General features: G+C 30.7%; 1 protein-coding gene across 1 annotated transcript in view; it reads left to right on the top strand.

The window, feature by feature from the left end:
• Nucleotides 1-2,599: 2,599 nt before the first annotated feature.
• Nucleotides 2,600-22,995, top strand: part of LOC121118254 (roundabout homolog 1) — an 88,414-nt gene continuing 68,018 nt past the window's right edge. The window contains exons 1-2 of the mRNA XM_040712813.2: nucleotides 2,600-2,851; nucleotides 12,954-13,400. Coding sequence (XP_040568747.1) covers nucleotides 13,328-13,400 — 73 coding nt within the window. The 5' untranslated portion in view covers nucleotides 2,600-2,851; nucleotides 12,954-13,327. The remainder of the gene's footprint in view (nucleotides 2,852-12,953; nucleotides 13,401-22,995) is intronic.

Raw genomic sequence — 22,995 nt, 5'->3', positions numbered from 1 at the left:
TATTCTAATTGACGAATAAAAATATTATTTTATTCAAATGGAAATATTTGTAGACTTTTCAAATCCCTGGAATAGCTGTGTGAAATGAGGATCGATAACGTTGTCACTCCTGCCTATATCATTGATAGATATAGAGTGGGGTTCGTATTTATTTTCTTAATCTAATAGCTGCTTCCAGATGATCTAATACAACGTCATTACATTCTTCAAATTGTCATGGTGACCATGGTTTTTTTTTTATATGTTTTTTTAACATACCAACACGTCATATTATTTGAAGCTATAATTTTGTCTATATAAATAAATGTATTTTAGGATTACTATATGGGAATGAACTTTAAAGACTGTTATTTCCATCCTGGGATTCATGAGGTCATCATTATTATACAGAAAACCCTTTTAAGGAAAAACGTCATCAAAAATTCCCAATAATTTTTATGAAAAACGTCTTCAAAATTCTTGAGAAATGTGTTTTCTATATATACAAAAAATCATAAAAATTGTATTAAATCATACACTGTCTTAAGGGTGTGCGTAACACTTTCCCGAAAACCAAATTGCTTATAACCACTTTGCCAAAAACCAAATTACGTATAAGCCACTTTGCCAAATGTATTTTTGCGAAAAAAAATCATAAATATATTTGATGATGTTACATGCTGCAATAACATATATTTATGATATCCAATCATGTTACTCATATTTTCAAGATAAATTGTATAACTATTTATCACAAATTACAACGATTCAGTGTTGATTGATTAAGTGTATTATGAAGATTCTTCAAAAGTTGGCTAGAACCGCTTTTAAAACCATTGTAACAAAAAGCATGACAACTGCCGAACTAATAAGTAAGAAAGAGGAAAAGAGTTTAAAGAATGGAAGGGAGTCAATCAATGAATGAATGAGATTCAATGGGCAAAGTAAATGGAACAATTATTTGGATGGAATGTGTTGGAGCTCCTGTGTACCTAATCAAGTCCTGATCGACACCTCTCTATCCCGAGATTGCATCTGAGTCTTTATTTATAAACAAGATGTGTTTGACATTTTATTGCAGCATTAATCATCATTAAATAAATACATTATATATATTTTTTTTTGGCAAAGAATCTGTTCGGTAAAATGGCATTCGGCACAGTGACTTTTAACAATAAGGTTTTTGGCAAAATTTCCTAAAACCTGTTTAAAGATAAAATTTTGCTCTCATTATGGCAAAATAATCGTCAGAGATTACGAACCTCAGAGCATCCTATAAATACATAAGTAAAATCATTGAATTTCATTCAAAGTGAAGTATCTTTGGTGACTAAAATCATTTAAAAAAATGCCACCTTTTCTACTCCTCGTAGGTTACAACGGAACAATACGTATTATTCCTATTCAAATTCACTGAATACGTCATTGACCAAAAAATACCTTTTTTATCTTTGAAAATGTTTTTTTTTGTTGAGCATCATTACTAGGGATTGTCGAAATCCTCTTGACCATACAGTTAAAAAAAAGTACATGTAGGTAACTAGTGATTACTAATCGATTGTATTTTTACCTCATTATTTTTTTTTTGGAATTGGTAATCTGAAGAATATATATTTTATTTTCCTATGTTGATGTAAGGATTATTTAACTCCTAACTTATGAGCTTCCTTTCCTACAGCATTCAATAATACTCAAAACCTGATTGAACATTCGTGTGTGCTTACAAAAGACGAAGAGTAACCCTCAAGATTTGTTGTGGAGTTATAATTGTAAGTTCTTGTTGTACTCCGAGTAGAATTTGGGGTTGACAACTGTGTAATTATTCCGATTGTCTTTGTTTTTTCCTTCTCCCACATCCTCTCCTGTCATTGCTTGATACAGAGTGGGTTTTGTGTTTATTTCCTTCATATCATAGCTATTTGCAGCTGATGTAATACAATCTGATGACTAGTGATGAAAATCCGGCGTATGTTTGAGCTCGACCGTTTTCTTGGAATGGGTAATCTGAGGAATACATTTTCTTTTTCTCAGCTGTGTTCATTATCATTTAGCTCCTAAGTAATGAACTTCCTTTTCCACTACATTCAATGATATTCAAACCTGATTAAACATACATGTGGGTTCTCATAAAAGATGGAGATTAAAATTGAGGAGCTTTTGCGGTTGTAAGTCCTTGTTGGACTCTGGGTATAATTGAGGATCGAAATTGGAGTAATTCTTGCGAATCCTTGTTTATTTCTTTCTCCCCCTCTTGCTTAGGTACAACTACTTGTAGCTGATCCAATGAAACCTTATGACAGCAAGGCATGTTGATTTTCGGTTTCTTTTTTTAAAATACACACGATTTTCATCAGTAGATATGTCGTCTCACAAACTTGTCAATGTATACTTTTTTTTTATTCACACTCACGGAGATTTAAACAATTTTTACACCCCTAACCCTTAGTATCAGAAGGATCAAACATATTATTGAGAGGGATTCCTCGGACTTGTTGGAAACAACATTAGAAAAAAAAGGGGGAAAGGCGCATTTCGACGCTTATATACATATCATTTGGAAGGAAAAAAAATCCGCACGCTTGCTTCGTCTTCCCTTTTATATACTTTTTCAAGTTCCTTTGACTCAAAAAAAGGAGACCCCTGCAAGAATACTCTTGTATTTTGTGTAGTAACTCTATAGCTCTTGTAGTAATACATACCATTTCAACAGTCTTTTATTCATTGTTGTTCTCGTTTACCGAGAAAACCATCTTTTGTGATCTAGTCAAGAAGTTAGAAACTCAATTTTGTAACATCCCTCTGTCCTTTTTGAGCGTTATATTATTCGTTAAATGTGTCAACGTCGTTTCGGGGAGCGTTTTTAATCATTTTGGTAAGGATATTTACAAAATAAATTACATTCAAAATTTGTTTAATTAATTAGCTTTTATTACGTATATTTGAAAGAAGAAAAGGAGATTAATTATTATGTTTTCAAAATGATGGTGAACCACTTTTGATTATTAATATGTATAAAATATTTCCCAGTTTTCTTTTAAATATTTTGTTTTTTCAAAACTTTTTCCCCTTCTCCCCTGTGACTCTGTCTGTCTTTTCTCTCTAACTACACATTTTGTGTTATTCAAAACATTTATAACTTTAATAATAATAGCTGTATAAAATGCTATTATAATGTTCGTAAATACTCTTGAATATATTTTTCCATTTTTCAAGTGGTTTCTTCATCATTTAAGATTATTTTTTTATCATTATCTCTCTTTCTTTCTTTTTTCCTCCTTCACATTGTACCTATTGAATATCACCATCATAATGGAATAATAATATTCATTAATATGTATACTTCAACCATTAAAAAAAAAAAAAATATCATTTTACAAATTTTTATTTACTTTAATTCCCTTTCCCATTAACCGTAGAATCAAAAATCAGTTTCCCCCCTTCTAAAGTCTACAAATAGTAGTACTTAATTAAATAAATAAACAAGCACTTACCGAATTGCTTATTATGAAACTATAACCATGGTAAAACAATGCAATACCTTATTAACATGTGAAATGTTTCATAATATAATATATCGTGTTTTATAATGTTCACGAGTCAAGTTTGTTCGAGTTGTGAGTCATTTCATTTCTTTTACGATTCGTGAGTACGAGCCTTTAACTCTTGTTCAGTCATCATCAATTTTAATATTCAATCGTTCATAGAAGATAAATGTAGTTTGAGTACTAATAATAGTTTGAAATGATGGACGTTTTTGAAACTCAAATATAAATCTTCATTTAGAGTTCGAATCGAAATGCAATTTTTTTTACTTTGAGTACGAATCTACTCTAAAGTTCCACTTTATGTGAATCAAAGGCACCGTGAGGGAGTCTCCTTAAGGTGGGTTCCCTACCGCCAGTGTTATCGCTAAACCCTTTGGGTTTTTGAAGCCCCCACAATTTTTTTCACAAATATATATGTGCTGTGTACTAATTGCAACTTGTACAAGTTTCGATTTCTTCGTCTTGAAATACATTATGTAATTAGGGCATTACCATACATTCATACTATCATTTTATTTTATATATTAAGATTACATGGTTACTATGTATTTATGAATAATATAACCCTGGGCAGTTGAACTTTATAATGTGGCACAGTATACTTATATTTTAGTAATTTGTATTAAAATAGTCAAAATAAAACCATTAATATATGTTCCCTACAAACTTACTCACTTTTACTTAATTATTAGTAGGCACTATTAGCCTATTGATAAATAGTAAAAAAATCCAAAATTTTTAGCTCATCGGTGGGTTCCTTAACTAGGATGCCCCCTGAAATTGAGCCGAGATAAACTTTGCATTTAAGTGGCTCTGAAACATAACTCATCCAGATATTACACTATTTAGGTGGTGTAACTCTTGAATGCCGTCTGTTTAACAATCTTAAGTAATGCCACTTAAAGTACAAATCGAGGCTGAGTTCCTCAGGAGTGATATGATTCAAGGGTCACTTTATAATCCCCAGAGATTTGATTTTGTAGCTCTAATAAAAAGACGCTGATAAATCTATTAAACTACTCCATAGTCCATCACGTCGTTTCCTTTTAGTATCACGTAATCTTTCCTCCAAAAAGAATCAGAAAAAAGGCCCAAATCAATTAGTAGTTAGCCAAATAAGTCAACATACCAACGACTATTTATCTCTTAAGTACTCTCATAACTAATATAGTCTTAATATTTATTCATAATTTTTAAAATGAATTATATATAGATGTATATAATTCATAATTCTACATAGTATTTTATTTGATACTGTATTACTATATAACTTTGTAATATTAATATTATATTAAAAGCGTAGTTATAAATTTATATTTCAATATGATACAGCCCAAAATTTCTTTATACAAATAATGAAAAAGCAAATATGTATATACGAAAAGTGGATCAGTTAAATAAATTGTATTCCTGTTCTTTTGGAAACGGAGCATTTTGTATAGAACAACTTATTAATTAGTTTATTTATCAAAAAGTATGAATTAAGAAATTGCTATAACTTATCAAGTGAGATGTGTGAATCAACAGCTAACAGAAAAATCTATTGGGTACTTTTATGTTAGCGATGTAAGGTTGTACAATATGGTTCGACCTATTGTCATTATAGGCCAAACACAAAGGTATTCCTTTCTTTTTCAACAGTTGTTTTACCAACTTCCAATTTTCTTTATTTTCTGTTAGAATGAATATACATTAGTGTTGGACTGAAAGATGAATAAGTCTTCCCACCCCCTTTCAGTCTTTATTTTTATCGGTTCGATCTTTTTAACCATTCAACAGTCCTAAGGGCAATATCTCAGTCCTTCAGTCCTAGATATCTTTGTAGTTATTCTTCACTCTAGCTAAGATTGAATAATATAAAAACGAAGAAAATAATTAATGATAGCTAGAACGTATAATAATAAGCTCTAGCCCCACACATCATACTTTACAACATCCGCTATTTTGTCTCTTGAAAGAATTTATGATGAATCGCTGAATTGAAAGAGTAAGTAACTACGTCATTTTATGAATAGTAGTTACCATAAAAGATCGATAAGGTCCTGGTCCTAGGATAGAAAAATTTGATCAGGACTGAAGTCTTTTCAGTTTTTTAGACGGGTCCAACACTAATATATATATTGATTAATCAGTATACCAATTGTTTTTTTGAGTCAATAATGTCACATGACCTGTTTCGTAAATTGATTTTAAATAAGATTGAAGAAAAGGGATTTATTCTCTATTTTAGCGGAATATTTCACAATTTGATTAGATTGAAGGATATTTATTTTTTTGAGCAGTTTACCTATATATATATATATATATATGTGTGTGTAAACCTATTTTAAAAGAGTAAAAAGTTTAATCCAATACATTTATAAGCATATATATAGGTACACTTTGCATGCTTCAAGTATTTTATTGCCAATATAATACTTGATTTTTATCTAAATTTATATATATTTTGAATACATACATTATATTATTTATTATGAACTGTAATTTTGAAGCCCTGAAAGAGCTACTGTGAGCAAGTGAGGCTGATGTGTTCTTCTTAGCTGTAGCCACCCAACAAAACTTTGAAATAATCTCATTCATTCCCTAGAGAAAAAGGTTCTAATCTCAATCAAATAGATTGCAAGGATTTTCAAAGGAAAGTGTAGAAACAAAGATGACACAATACATGCATTATGATATAGTGAACTGTCTTTTAAGTATAATAATATTAAAAAAAGTAGTGTTAGATTTGCTTAGTCTTCGAACTCGAAAAAAAATCTAGACTTTTTTCAAACTGACCATTTTCTGCAAATTGCTTGAACTCCTCCGTAATACTTTTATCAAGATTGGACTTTAGTTGAACTCAAACTATAATCAAAACTCGAAACATTCAAGTTATTATTAGTCAAATTTATTATATTAGTCAAAGATATTGTAAAAAACTATCTACAAATGTGTTCCTTTCTTATTAATATAAGAGTTGATTACATATTGCAGTAATACCTTCATATTAAAGATAGAACGGATCCACATTTTTCGGCTCCAAGTCGTTTTTAAGCTTTAAAATATAATATTCGAGTAAATTTTGGGTATCCCAACTTTTGAACCCGGATCCAAAAGCAAAGTTAGCCAGAGTCTCGTGTCAAATTGTATAAGCATATTACCCAAAGTTAGTATCTAAATAAAATAATATCCAGATTAAGGCTTCCATTTTTTTATAACTCGTACCAAAACAATGAATAACCCAATTTTATTTATATTAAAACTTAATCTTTAGTTATTGTTATAATAACATTGGCTAAATATTGCTTCAAGCACTAAGCAAAATAAATAGAAATGATAAGTTAAATATAGATAATACCTCTTTTTTAACTATGATTCAGTATTAAGAAATATTGTAACCTTTATAAGATCCGAGAAATCCCTCAGATCTTTTTGGATAATTCAAATATACATATACTATACCCGGAAACTTTGTATCCAAGTCCAAGACCCGTCCTATTTCACTCAAGATATGTCACCGAATTGATTGAAAAACAATGTGAAATGGATTTAAATGGAAACATACGGAACAAACATTGCGACCAGCTTACGATTTGTACCAATAAAGAGGAAAAATCTCCCCTCTAATTCTTCATTCTCATGAATTCCTAAAAGTTAGTAACAAAAAAGGAAAAAAAAAAAGTTGACTCTATGCAGATTTTTTTACTTTGTGTTTCTTCTATGTGAAGTAGTAAAAAATTAATATCTGAGAGATTGTTGAATATAAGCGTATTTTTATTATATACGGATTTTACAACACTATAATTTCATTATTCACTTTTAAAACAATTTACACCCAAAATAGAGGAAAATACTTTTTTAAAAGGAAGAAATGAAGGTACACCACGACAGCCTACTAAATAATGAACATAAAAAAGGATAGAACACATCCAACAACCGTTTTTCTTTTTCTAATTTCTAAACTTAGTTTTTTCATTACAAAAATTGCATATTTACTTACGTGCTTCGTCCAAGACTGAATTGAATTCGTACGACAATTACTCCTGTCTATGGAAATTATGCAATACTCAAACTTGAAATTGGGTATACTCGTCGTCCTAACAAAGAACTGGAGCTCAGCAGACCTCCAAAATGGTAACTCAAATTCAACTCTTGTATTAGAAGACATGCAAAAAAGGGGGACAATTTACATAGTCCATTATATGGCAGTTGGCATACATTTTTTCGGTTCTCATTTATGCTCTATTCAATCGTGCTTGAAAGAACATAGGCAGATGTATTGTAGCATATATAATACAATATCTGACTCAAAAGTGTCTATACATTTTACAATATATCACACATATATCCTAGTCGAACTTTGAAGTGTTTTCCTTCGCTACAAATGCTAGTTACAAAGCCTTCAAGTATCTACAATATATGTATCAGATTCTCACCTATAAATTTTTTATTTATTTAAAAAAAATCTGTTCAAAGTTTGTATTTGAATTCTAATCCCATGGTTTCATAACTCATAATCCCTTTCTGCCTTGTTAGTTTTGAGGATACAAAGATATTATTATATCCTTATAAGTATTGAGGCATTGAACATTCTTTCGCCAAATGAGGAAAAAATATATAATAAGCCTTGAAGTTGTCTTATTATTATAGAAATTATTTTTTGGTTTTTTTTTCTTTGAGAGATGTTGATCTGTGTCTACCTAACTAATTATTTTTACCTAAGACAATAGAAGAACGTAAGGCCTTATTACTCATTTCCTTGTACTAACCTAATAAGTAATTACCCTTTTTCTTTTGGAGTAGTTATTATCTTGTTGGTTTATCATTATCCCGTCCCGAAATGGAATGAATCCAATCAAGCCTCTAACATACAACTCCGTCAAAGGCCACTTCCTTTTTGTATATGAATAATATGTCTACACAAAGGTCAACTTCTTCTCAAAATTTGTATTATTCAACAAATTATCATGAATTTCTATCAAAAAAAATATTTTATCAATCCTTTGGAAACGCCACAATTGGAACTTAAACAGATTTTATTTATAATGACATATCTGGGACAAATTAAGTTTGTCATATATCATATAAAGTGTTTAAAGTAACATTCTTTGGTATTTCAAATCGTCCAAGAAATTTGAATACAAAGCTTAGAACTCGACACTTTGCTCTGTATGCAGATATGATGTAAAAAATAAATTTAATATTCCTTCTTCTCTTTATTTTCGTTCAAAATTATTCTTATGTTGACGCACTAAATTTGTAGATAAATGTACATTACACGTCCATCCAATGTACATATTCAGAGTTCTTGTTTAATTTCAAGTCACATCAAGGTTTGTAATAGATTATCATGATTAAAAGTATTTTTTTATTATAGAGCATTCCTCAGCATCGTATCATCGATGAAGTGACTCATTGATTTGTACATGACTTCAAAATATAGATACCTTGAAAGTTTTGATCTACTATGTTTGATACCATTTCATTTCATCATATTGTCGTCTTGTCATCTCCCTCACCCCGTCCCTCGTGTTGTCCAAGATATGACAAAAGATAAATTGATATTTGGGGTTGTTTTTTTGTTTTCCACCCCCCCCCCTCCTTTTACATATTACATCCATAATTAATATTCCATACGAAAGTCCTCTTATCTTCTATAGAACTCATTCCTTTGTAAGTTAGTTATTATTGGAAGACCCTGCATTAGAGATAAGACGGATCTGGGAGCCGGATTCGAAGTACCCGTGCACGGTATAAGTAAATTTGTATTATCAAAGAAGATCCAAAACCAAACTGCTTGAGATATTTGAACTTTTACGGATGATAAAAAAGATCAGGAGTATTTTCCAGATCTTAAAAAGGTTATAATATTACTTCATAGTTAATCTAGGTATAACAATTTGATATGATATATATCGAACATATCTTGATTAGTGTTTGTAACCCAATTTACATAAATAGTTGTATCACGTGTTTATTCCTCACGGCGTTACCTCACTAACAGAAAAATGTACACTGTATTTTGTTGTCAGCTGTGGATGTGTTTTCTTCTTTTCTGCTAATCAGTTGGCTTTTAACAATTCATTTTTTGGATAAAAATGAGTTTTTATTGAGCTGTATTCAATTATAAGCTTTAATGCCTGTTTCATGCACAAGAAAAACCCATAGAACGCTCTCTATCCAATCAAAACTTGACAGGATCTCATCTCATGTGACATCATTTTCTTGTGATATAAACTTTACTTTGAGTTTGGATTTTTCACAATTTATATTGTTTTCAGTCAAAATGATTGTTTAAAACTCTATTGAGTTTGACTGTCCATCTGAAAAGAAGGCCTGTTATGAAATAATAATTCCATACTTGGAATAATTGACTAACAACTATTTTTGACTTGGCTTTTGGAATTTAAAAAAAGAAAAAATTAAAAACTTTTGGAAAAAAAAATAAAAAATTAAATTTCATACACTCCATTATTTGAAAAAAAAAATCGAATATACGATTTTTTGAAAAAATAGTCCAAAATCAACAGCTGCTAACATAAAATTAATTTTTGGAAAAATAGTCCAAAATCAACAGCTGCTAACATAAAATTAAATTTTTTTGAAAAAAAAATTCAACAAACCACAGATGTTTACATAAAATTACATTTGTTGCACAAATATTTCAAAAATTAAATATTTTGGAAAAAAAAAAATCAAAATTCAAAGCTGTTGACAAAAAATTTAATCTTTTGGAAAAAAGTTTCAAATATTAAAATTTTTGAAAAATAAGTTCGAATATTAAATTTTTGAAAAAAAATCCAAAATCCAAACCTGTTGACAAAAAAAATTTAATCTTTTGGAAAATAGTTTCAAATATTAAATTTTTTGGAAAAAATTTACTTCAACATTTACGCTTAAGATACAAACCGACTCTAATACTGGAAAATGTGTGTCCCTATTATCTTTAGCCTGCATGCTTTTCAGAACCCCATAAGTGAGGTAGTAAAAAATTATTCGTCACCTCTCGGATCTGTATTTTTTACATGCTATACAGAGTGTATCTAATACATACGTAGATGTTCATATTATATACATCCACACATACATTAATAGACCCCATTCAGAATATTAATAATAAGATTATGTAGTCTGCATAATATGTTGTTATAACCAACATTCAACCTCCCTCCATACATACACACATACAGAGATAAGTCAAATCAATTTTTGACGCATTGAATTTAATTACATACTAGTACATCCATAGATGTTCGAGGGTGATGAGGATCACACATGATTCAAAGTCATGATGTGTTCCTTCATGCTTTTTTATAGAGTTCAATCTGACATGTCACCATGAAAAAGAATAGACATGCATATGGACATATTATATGTCTGTATAAAGAAGTATCATCTGTCATTAGCAATAAGAAGAGTAATAACTAATAAGGAGATTGTTCATCTACATTTTACTTTATAAAATAGTAACGGGTGGAAGCTTGAAATTTACGCCCTTAGACCGAAAAAAGAAAATACCTTACCATTCTTTAATTATACGTTGAACAAAAATTTTATACATATATACTTTTTCCGATTTTTGCCAATGTCAAATTGATATATTATATTTGGTCGTCATTGACCTCACAGATGGAGACAAGCCTCTGGCTAAAAGAGTTGTAATTATTCTGAGTGAAGGTTGGGTACATGGCAGCCCACTCCTCTTCGACGAAGGCTACCAGAAATAAAAGTTGAAGGGTTGGACATCTGGACGGTATGGTGGCCACATTCTTTTGTTCCAGATAGCGATATTGTTAGATAAAAAGCTCTAGTAATTTTCGCAGTGTGAGTGGGGGCCCCCATCTTGCTGAAAGACGATGTTCCAGTTGGGGAAATTTGCCTGGACTCAGAGGAGCAGGTTAGTTTTGAAAACGTCGATTTATGTGGGCGTCATGACTCTGCAGCCCTCCGTGAACAAGATCCTTAAGAGCATTTGCATTAATGATGTGATTTTCCCGAGCTCTCCTTCCTCTCTATAGCCTCTATTTGTGGCCTGACATCTTCTTAACATTTTCTTACGAGTCATTCCCGCCAGCCTAGCCACTTTTGTTGGACGATGGCCCGTACGAAGAAGAGTCGATTTAAAAAAATTAAAAAGCAGCAGGTGCTTGAAATACAAGGCTACCCATATAATTACATACGCTCTAATTTCCCTACACAGAACCTTGCATGTCTATATAATACAAGTATGAAAGTTTCAAGTTTCCACCAGGTATGTACCAGGGGTAGTACAAAGGGTGGAAAAGCAAGCCCCTCCAGATAATAAAATCTGGGCTCCTAAATTTTTGAAAGTTTTGTAATTATAGATTACAATGTATGGCATCAATAATAGAGCGTTTTTATGTGACGTCAGCCATATGGGGGCCCTAAACATCCAAGTTGTTTAATTATACCTTACACTTAATTAAGTCTTTTTTTGATTAATATGAAGGAAAATGGGGAAATACGGGATCATGTCTTTTTTGATTAATATGAAGGAAAATGGGGAAATACGGGATCATGTCAAAATGGGACTAAGAAATAAAAGGACTTAAACATTACTGTCTATCAAAAATATTTCCTTCTATTGCCAGGTTTTCTTATATAATATATCTGACGCTCAAATGACCTAAAAATATGTAATTACATCGTTACACAACCTTATTTCTATATTGTAGTTACATTACAGAGAATGGTTCATCATCTTTTTTATAATATACTATGTGTACCATGTTTATTTGAGACTGGTTTACGCGAAACTGCCAAAATGAATCGTTTATGATTTTGTCAAGGCTTTCAAGGAGTCTGATGAGTCAGAAACCCTGCAAGGAAAACTCATGATCATTCTGAGAGCAATACAGACTTCTTGAATTTTTTGGGCAAAGGAAATGTGGGCTTGTAGCTACTCGGATATAAACCCCTTTGACTATTATGTTTCTTGGAGAGAGAGAGTCAAAGAAACGCGCACATAATACCCTTGAGTCCTTACAGGCTTCCATTTTCGAGGCAGAGCCGAACACAGAGTTCCTCATCAATGTCTGTACCAGGTTGGAGTCTGTGCTTGAAGTTGGGGTGGTTAGGTTATGTGATGTACTTCTCTATGAGCCCCGTCTTGTAAGAAAAAAAAATTGTGAGTTAATTTTGGGAAGTACTATACGGTTTCCTTAAATTTTCCGAATTAAAACCCCCACCCTGTCTATTATAAAAATACTGTTAGAATGAGAAGGAAATTAGATAATATGATTAATTCAATTAGTTTTACAGATGGAATGATGTACTCTGTACGTATTTATGGATGAAGTTATTGTTATTATTGTGTACAGCAGTCTATCCTTATTAATGGTAGTCCTACTAATTTTAGGCTATGTTTATGTATCTTCTGTTGTATGTAGAAATAATGAATAATTAAGAGTTATTTTTTCATTACAGAGAGTTCAAGAACATCAAGAGGATAGAGAAAGAGAGGACAACAACGGGGAAGGAGCAATAAATCCCTTTCAGAAGAAGACTCAAACAGGGATTGCCAGGTGTTGCCCCTCATAAAAAATAAAATAAAGCTTCATCCCAACATGAACATTACTATTCAATTTTCAATGGTGATGGAGCCAGAAATGAATAAAAGGAGCAGTAAAGGAGGCGAACAACATTGACTCTTGAACGAGTAGTATGGAGTGCTGTACACGAGCACAATAGAAATTATTGTTATTGTCCTATCGCCATTACTTTATGTTACAATATTGATAATAATAATAATATTGTAGCCATTTTTATGGACCCGTAGTGTTAGACTCTGGAGGAAAGACATGATGCTAACTTCTTCTTTCATCCCTCTTTATTTGAAGGCTTTTTTACTTCTTCTGCATTTTCATATTTTAGGTAAGAAGTCCCTAAATAATAACTGAATTATCAATATATGCATTTTAGACTCTACCAAAATGACAAAAGTTTATTATTTGTTATCGCAGGATATTTTTTATTTTTGAATTTAATTCATTGACACAGGAAAATAATCTTCAGTTTTCCGGGAAAAAGGTCCTTCATGGCCGCGTTTTGATTTGAAAATCTGTAAAATATCTACAAAAATAAATTTTCATCTTTTTCCATCAAAAATTATCGAGTTCAATTGAGATGGGGAATTTTATAAAATTAAGTATAATAGAATATAAGTTTATCTGGTAGCAGTTTACTAACAATATTGCTTTAATTTGTCTCACCTTATGAGTATTTTAGATCTAAAGATCTGTATTACCCACATATTTTTTCATTTCTTTCTTCATTTATACTACTCAAATCTCGTTTCTTGATTACAAAAAAATAATGTATTATTATCTAATATACTTCCACAGTTCATTTATGTTGAAAAATGGTGCTTTTATACCTATTTATAATTTTGCACTTCAAAAACTGTCTTTTAAATTCTTTAATTAAATTCCCTAAATAATTACTGAATTATAAATATATGTTATGGCTCAAATAATCTGAGTTGTTTTGATTGAGACACGCCCAATTTTAACTCAACATACCTACATGTCTTGTTATTGTTTAAATCTATATTAGAGGAGGGGTTCTGAATGAATTTTTGGTTTTTAGTCAAAATGAGATGAATAGATCATATTGCAGGCCACACTAATGAAACATCGACTTTAATTTTAATTGAACAGTCAATAAATAAATAATAACAAGTAATTTTGAAAATTCATTGACGTTTCAATATTATTATTTTTACATTTTATAACTATAATTTGCTCTTGAATTCTGAGTAGTCCTTATTATCTTATCTAATTGCTCATGAGTAGTGTCGGATTGTTCGTAGGACTGATTTCCTAAACAGTTTCTTCCCCCACGGCTCGTTTTTTTAATTTTTTTAAATAAACAGAGGTGCATTGTTGTTGTTGTTTTCAGCTGTTTTCATTTATTTACATAATTGGACTGTTGAATGATTTAAAGCAGCTGACTCTACGTATTATTAACGCAAAATATATATTACTTAAATTTGGATTTTAATATTAATTTTTGTGAATCAAGAGATTTTGTTTAGAATACGTGTCATTTTATACCCTGTCATTTATAAGAAAAAATGAATTCAATTAACATAATCATTTAAGAAATAATTCTCTAAATAATAATTAAGAGGAGACTACAAGAAAAATACGAAAGATAGCTACTATATGTTTTTACAAATTTTCCCTTTTGACAGTTGAGGTTGAGAGTTGCCGTGCCCCCCCCTCTTATTTTTCTTTATCGGTCCGATCTTTTTTGACATTCAACAGTCGTCGATATATTTTTGTTTTCTTCACTCCTACAAAGACTGAAGAATATGAAAAGGAAATAAGTAATTAATGATAGCTAGAACGTATAATAATAAGTTCTAGCCAGACATCTCCTACTTTCAACTTTAGGTATCTTGTCTCTTTGAAGAGTTTATGATAAAAATTCAAGAACTGAAATGACGTAATTAGCATCTACGTCATAATTAACTTACAAAATTGATAATTACCGGTCTTATGACTGACAAAATGTATTAGAACTGAACTGATAGGACTTGCAGTCTTGTTAGTTTTCTTTAGAATGATCCGTCACTACACATGAGTTAGTTTAATACAATATCTTTTTTTTGACCATATTCATCTTCAATTGATTTACCCCCTTCTGAGATGATTAGTGTCTGTCAGTTATACCATTAAAGCACAATTTTGGCTAATTAGACAAACATTTATATTTTAATATTGTTATTACATAATGTCAATTTCAAATTATTATAGAAAATTAAGATTTAATAAAGTTTATATTAGAGATCACAGACAGGTATTATTATAAATCATAGCAATTTATCCTCAAGAACATTTTCAGGGGCCTAATCATGCTACAAAAGCATGTTTGTTGTAGTTATGTAAACTATTGGAACAGTCTTGTATTTACTGAGTTTACAATAACTTAAATTTCTCCACATTGACTAAGTTTTGGATTTTGCTAAAGTTATATACATTTATAGGAAAGGAATCAATAAATCAAAATTTTGGATAAAATATAAAATAGTTACTTAACCCTTGACTCTGGGTGGTGTCTATGGAAAGACTAATGAAGAACGATTTTTTTTTGTTAGGCATCAAGGGCTAGATATTTTTTTATTTGAATGTGAGCAGACATCTATTAAATTTCTGTGATAACTTAAAGTTGTTTTTTTATTTGAATTTAAAAATATTATTAAATACTAAAGATTTATCATACTTTTATATGGGCCCTAATAAAAAAGAAAGAGAGTTTAGGGCGTCTAATGTTAGCTAAGTCAAATATTTCTCTCTCTTAAATAAAGGCACCAAACTTTAACCTGCCTCTCACTTCGACATTAATAGCTCATTCAACTTTTTTAACTCAATTATGCTCAAATTTCATATCGAAATTTATTTAAACCCAAATGTCTAAATTTTATATTTCTAAAATAAATTCAAGTGTGAGTTTGTTTGAACTTTAAATTATTATTAAATACGAAAGATTATATATATCTTTATATTGGGACCATCAAAAGGAAATTAATTTTATCTATTACAAGTTTGAATCCACTAGAATGTCATTGCTTTATAATTATCTCCAAATATTGATATATGTTTAAAAGGATTTTTATAGGAGTGAGGTTTCCTTATTGTTAGTTGTTGTTATTATTTTTTTGTTATGTGCTAGATTCAAGTTTACCTCCATATTGTATGTATTTCGAGATATAATATTAAGTTGAAATAGAGTTGTTATTATTAAAATTTACCGAAATAAAAAAACGGTTTACATGTTTTGCTTCAATTAATTGAAATGAATAGATAAAATTTTCTTAGTGAAAATTTTTATTTATATTTTTTGACAAACGAGTACATATTTAAAATGTTTGGTGTACGGTATTTCACAAATCAGATTGGATATATACAAAAAGTAAATATTGATACTTTAAAGTGTTTAGCGTTTAATGATACGTTCGTTTGATTTGAAATATTTGTGATTGCTTTCCAGTTCGTACTTAATTAAGCATGTATTGTGTAGATACCTATTGTAATTCGTCCATTTACCTCCTACCTAAAACCTTTCTTTCATTCCTTTATCGATATGTAACAATGTGCTCATAAATTCGTAATTATAACAAATTGAGGTATATGGTAATATGTAAGCACTAGTGTTGGGGTTGAGTTACACTCGAACTCGAAATAAGCTCGATTCTAGCAAAGTAGACAATTTTTTGAAAATTAATCAAACTCTCCCAAAATACTTATATTGTATTAAATAGTATTGTGGCAAAACTCTGTTGAATTTTAAACAATAATTATCACTTAAAAAATTATGAAATGTGAAAAGTCCAAGCGGTGAGCAAAGTTTATTTCACCAGAAAACTTTCAACAGAAATTTGGCTCCCTTTTAGTGTTTAAAATTTAAGATTCTGTCAGGTTTAGATTGTATAGAGGGCGCCTAGTCGATAATTTTGTACATCAATCAGTTTCTATTAACTAAGAGGGAAACTCACTTCTTAGCTTGGTTTATTAGTATATGTTATGTGGGGATGATATAACTCTCTTCAATGTAATGGTCTAGTCAAGAGATCTCGACTCTTAAGGCGAGATCCAATGAACAAGTGTTTCACTCGGTGGATCTCATCTCCTTTAATGGAAAGATCGTTCATTGTGCGGGTACCTCTTCATATCAAGGTGACTTGTGACTAGTGACTTCTGATCTCGTTAATAATTGTCCCTTTACATAAATTCCTTCAGATCTTCCACGGAATCATCGTATACTTTTAGATGTAAGAACTTAAGAGTTCCATAAAACGACAGAATAATCGACTGAGATACCCAGTGAGGAGCAGGGAGAGTTTTCATTCTCCACCCACACTCTTTGATAAATATTTTTGTGTAAAGGCAAAATCATTCGACTCCCGGTCTGAGGGGCCCATTTTGTTAAAGAAGCTAAGATAAAATATACATGTGTGGTCTGAAAAGTTTCTTACTTCAGCGTGAAGAGGAAGAACTCCTAAATAAAAGTTAGTCACATCTATCAAGTATCGGTTGACAGTTACTTACTAAAGTTTCAGCCGTTATGTTGCTTAGTTGTTATTTAATAGTCGTTTGAGTGAGTACATGTGAGTGTTTTTGAGAAAATGGACATAATTGAGTGTCACTTTAGTGGCGAAGTTTAGGTGTAATAAATTCATGGGTTTGGCACCAATTAATTACTGTTGTTGAAACTTGGATACACCATTATAGGCTCGAATTAAAAATACAGACTAAACCTTGGACTGGAAATATTTTTGTCAAATAAAAAAACAATCACCTCAGTTAGTAATTTTTTTGCAAAAAAAAACGCAGAGTACTATTCAGATGGGTTATAGAGAGGGAAGCATCGCCGGGAGAAATGTGTAGAGTTACAAGGAGACCCTGTTGAAAAAAAAAATTAGAAAAAAACGGTTCGGTCTGAAACTTTTCCAAATGCCCTCGTATAAAAAAGAATTTAAGTACACCAAATCCATAAGTTGTGTGTTTGTTATATGATTGTAGCTATTCATAAAGCAACTGTCATTTGATTATACTAATCCAATAAAGTAAAATAATGTATGTACGTAAATGTAAAAAATACCTGTTGCACAAAAAAAGATAGAGAGATACATTTATGAAGAGCAAATGTTATTTGACATTCTACTTTCTTAATACTCATTGAATAAAAGAGTGAGAGTAGAACCACGAAATGGTAGTAGTTGTACACAAGAAGATGTATCCTAGTATAATTATTATTTGACTTTACTTTGTAGAGAGATTATTTTTTAGCTTTTTTTTAAAGATAAAACGCTCAACATCTATTTCTAGTGAATTACTATTTTTTTTTTTTTTTGCTACAAAAAAGCACTTCAAAAGATTTTTTTAAATGCATTGAAAAATTGTAAAATAAATTATATCTTCATAGCCTCAGATGATGATATTTTTTTTCAACTACAGAAGTCATCTTAATCTTCGTATTTTTTGACGATTTACGTAAATACAATTATATTCTAGATAATTTTCCAAGCTACATTTTTAGGCTTAATTGTGTATAAGCAAGCTAAAAAAATATTTTATCTGTAAGATTTTATGACAGTTTTAGTTTTTTGGGTGGATCAAGGTTTGGGGAAAAAGTAATTTCGTATTTCCCGCTCCTTTCTTTAACTAGTATATTTTATTAATTATTGATCACATCGGATCATAAGTTAAAGTGATATATAGGTGTGCGTATATACTACAAACTCTTATTGTACAATATTGTGCTTGGCCGGTTTGTTCGTGAATTATCGTGTGTGGAGTTTGGAAGTCTCAAAGGAATAAATTCTCCATATCTTACATTTTTACTACCAGAAAGGGAAAAACGCGTCAAAAGAGACCAATAAAATTACCAATGCATATGAGGCCGATACTCCTTCGGTTCGTGATGCACAACAGTGGTTCTAGACATTCTTTCCCAGCTCAATTCTACCATTAGCTGTGAACAACTTGATCGTTTGAAGCTTGCGATCGAACTGAAACGGCCAGCGTTGGTGAAGATTAGACAACAAGACAACGCCAGGCCGCACACATCCTTGATGAAGTGTCATAAGCTCTAAGGCATCCAACATAAAGTACGGACATGGCACTAAGTGACTATCACTTATTTATGGCCAACACGCATGGAAGTACAAAATTGGTCTCAATAGAGAGGCCTGTGACAATTGTTTGCCAAAGGGGATAAAGGCTTCTACGAGATGGCATTATGAAGTTGGATTATTTTAGGTAACAATTTATCAAACAGAACAGGGTATATTTGATTTAACTCTCTAATTTTGACCATTCTTATATAGCATTGAAAATCTGCGGAAATTACGAAATTACTTTTTACCAACCTAATACATTAAAGTACATCTTAAATTTATTTTATTGTGCCCCAAATAGAACGTTTTATTTGAATTTAAGAGATCAATATATTAAATACTGTTATCATTTAGGGACTTGTACTATTTTGGTACAAGGGGACGACACTCTTGATTGTTCAGTAAACAAACTAATATATGTATACAACCCTCAAGCTGAGTGATGAAAATGGTCTTCTTTTTTAGCTAACCCGTTTTCTGATCTAAAGAACACTTATGACAGCTAACCTGCACTCCTCCAGAATATTTTTCAAATTGGAAGGGTGACCATGTTAATTTTCAGTTTCTTACTTTTTAACATTCCCCAAATGCACACGATTTTTATCCCTACTCCTGTCCTGTCCTCTTGTATACTATTTCATTGTACACCAATAGGCTGGAATAGTCTTGATTCCATAATTATACCAGACTATTCGAGACAAGAGGAGCAAGTTAGTGCCACGAACTAACATTCTGTTCTTTTTGCAGCATGAGTAAGGTTTTTGATTAAATCATTTAAGGATTTTGAAATGAAAAATCGTACTAAATACCTTATGACATAAAGCGTTTTCTTATAACGTCACCATTCTAAAAGTTTGCCACTTATTTGGACGCAAAAACAATTCAATTTTTTAACAATAAAAATCCTTGCTCTTATAAGAAAAAAGTTTAATATATATATTTTCTTAGTTATCTTAGAACTTTTAGGGAATGAATCCGTTCTGTTTAGCAACTACATATATTTTTATATCAGCAACTATGCCTCGTCTAACAAAGTGTCGTGTTGATATTACTCTGCAATATGTGACGTCTTCAAAAATGTTTTATACTATGTTATTAAAGTGTAATTCCACAACAAAACGTCAAAAAATTTGATAACATGTGACCATATAACTTGGAGTTGTCTTTTTTTCTTATACAAAAACTATTTTTATTTTTTTAACTACTATACTACTTACAGCTTATTTATTAAATTAATAAAAATTTGCAATCAATCGGTTTTATCATTTTAGAGATATGAGTACCTTATGTTAGCAAAATTCAATATAATTGCTAATGAAAAAGGTGCAGAAGTTTGAATGGACTCTTAAATTTACTTTTTATTCAATTAGACTCGAAATTCGACTTTAAATATGTTAAAGTATGGCTTGGAGTTATAAGGCGTCGAAAACAGACACACATTGTTTTATATATATATATATACACTACCCTTCTCTTTTCCTTTTGTTAAATGTTCCACTAAGGTTTAGCTACACTCGCTCGTTACTACATTATTATTTCTTGGATCAAGTAGTCACGCAGTTCTAAGATATTAAACAACCACTCAAAAATATACCTTTCATATCAAAAAATATATGGAGAAAAAGAAATAGCTCCCCCTCCCCTAAATCAATTGAAGGATTTGTTTTGGAAAAAAAAATGTAATTAAGAAAAAAAAAAATCAATTTTCCCTTATAATATAAAATTTTTAGTACTTTTTTCTAAGGTAAAAGTCATTCCTTGTGGGAAAAAAACCCTGCGAACGCCCCTTCATATATGTTCTCTTTTTACTGTCAACGTAATAGAATCCCACATATAACTCACATAATTAACATTTTTTAATATGACACGCTAAGTTTAAGCTACAATCAAGTCTTAACACTCATAAACGTGGTATCGCAAACATCCAGATCAATCCTTCTTTAATCATAACACAACGCCTTGAAACGCCCGATGGCTAAAACCCACATTTATTATTGTTATTTCAGCCATTGAACGCGAAACAGATGTTCAAAATTTTCAATTGTCGTAGATTTGTCCTTTACGGACATATTTCGTAATGAAATAACTATAAAAATGAAAGTTAAATGTAATAACAATTGATCTAAAACATTATAGTTTTCGAAAGATATATTAAAGAAATATTTTTTGTTTGTTAAAGGCAAAGCTACTGCAATGGGGCATGAAGGTCACGTTTACTTATATTCGTTTATTAACAAAGCGATAAAGAGTGGGACTGTATTTTGGCAAAATTATACAACTCCTTGAATGATAAAATTTTTATTTATAAAATATATGCGTATATGACTCATATAGAAAGCACTTCCGAAATTTTTCTGAGTAAGCACCATTTTTTAATCAAAAAGCTACAGAGAGTGGATAATATATATATTTTTTAGTTTGTTGATGCCCTATCAAAAAATTTAAAGATATTTTTCGTGTTCTATGGATTAAATATCGATAATAAATCTGGGGTTTAGTCGGCGGGCAAAAATGCTGCTACATAGTGTAATGAATATTTGGTTCCAAAAAAATATGAAATAGCTCATTTTGAGATATATGAGTCACTCTTATGAGGGTTTGGCGTGGAATGCCCCTGGTCAATACCTAGGTACTATTACTTTTTTATTAACAAGAACTAAGATGAGAAGAAAACATGCGTAGAATTACTACAAAAAAAAATTGTTTCCAACTATTTAAAGCAGTGTTTCTCAAAGTTGATGTCATAATTATGTACGACCCAAGCTATCTATTTATCTTATACATCAACAAGACCATAAAAAATTGTTCATTGGTATAGATTTGGCTATTTATGTACTTAATGAGCCCGGGGATGTATTTCCATAACAAGTTTGAGAAGCACAGATTTAAAATGTAATTTCATACTCTATTAATATTAATAACAAATTTTTCTCTCTTATTTTACTATAGAAAATGTCTTTTAAAAGTGAAGTCCTTTTCAACTTTTGACATATTTCTTTTTGATATTCAACACATAGTATTAAAATGTATGAATGTATATTTTTAGCCTTTCATTGATGCAAAATGTAAAAATGCATGGAATGTTTTTCTTTTCCTTCTGATCACAATTATTGAAGAAAATTAAGTCATTGATTATGTTCCAATAATATTTTATACACAAGTGTTCGTATTGGATTTCGATTGATTGTGTGTAAGGTGTGTGTGATTATCTCAAATGCAGATAATGATATACATTTACATATGTTATGTGCTTGACTTAATATCGATATATATGAGGGCATGGCTTTGTCCAAACAAGCTTAATTTTTTTAGTATTGTGTATGGACGCAGACCCGGATTTAGTGATGAAAAATTGATAGATTTAAATTTAAAAGTTGCCATATCATGGCGAATACAACTATCCTAAAAATAATAAAGGTAATCCAACGAATATAAATAAAAAGGTTGTAATTGTCTCAAATATTGACAAAATTTGCTGTAGCAAGACCTAACTATGAAGAACGTGATTTTCATTGAATCAAGAAAAGACAACTAATAACCAATTTGTGATATGTTTAAATATTATATAATGCTATATATTTTATTCAATATGTCCTCATTCGCAAGCTATTACAGCCTAAACACGCTAACAAACTGATTGGCAGCTCTTCACAATGAAGGCCGTGTTCATGGAGACTCACGCTCTCATTATAGCAGCTTGGAGCAATCCAAGTTTGGATGAGAACTGTAGCAGACATTCTTCTCCAGGAGGCAACAAACTGCAGAGGATTTAGTTCAGGGCTGGAGAAGGATCAACTTGACCAGGCCAATAGCCAGCCATATTGTTGGTGCAGAAATTCTAGTTAT

This window comes from Lepeophtheirus salmonis, chromosome 5, assembly GCF_016086655.4.
Source record: "Lepeophtheirus salmonis chromosome 5, UVic_Lsal_1.4, whole genome shotgun sequence".
Taxonomy (NCBI): domain Eukaryota; kingdom Metazoa; phylum Arthropoda; class Copepoda; order Siphonostomatoida; family Caligidae; genus Lepeophtheirus; species Lepeophtheirus salmonis.
This window is presented reverse-complemented; position numbering and strand designations above follow the sequence as displayed.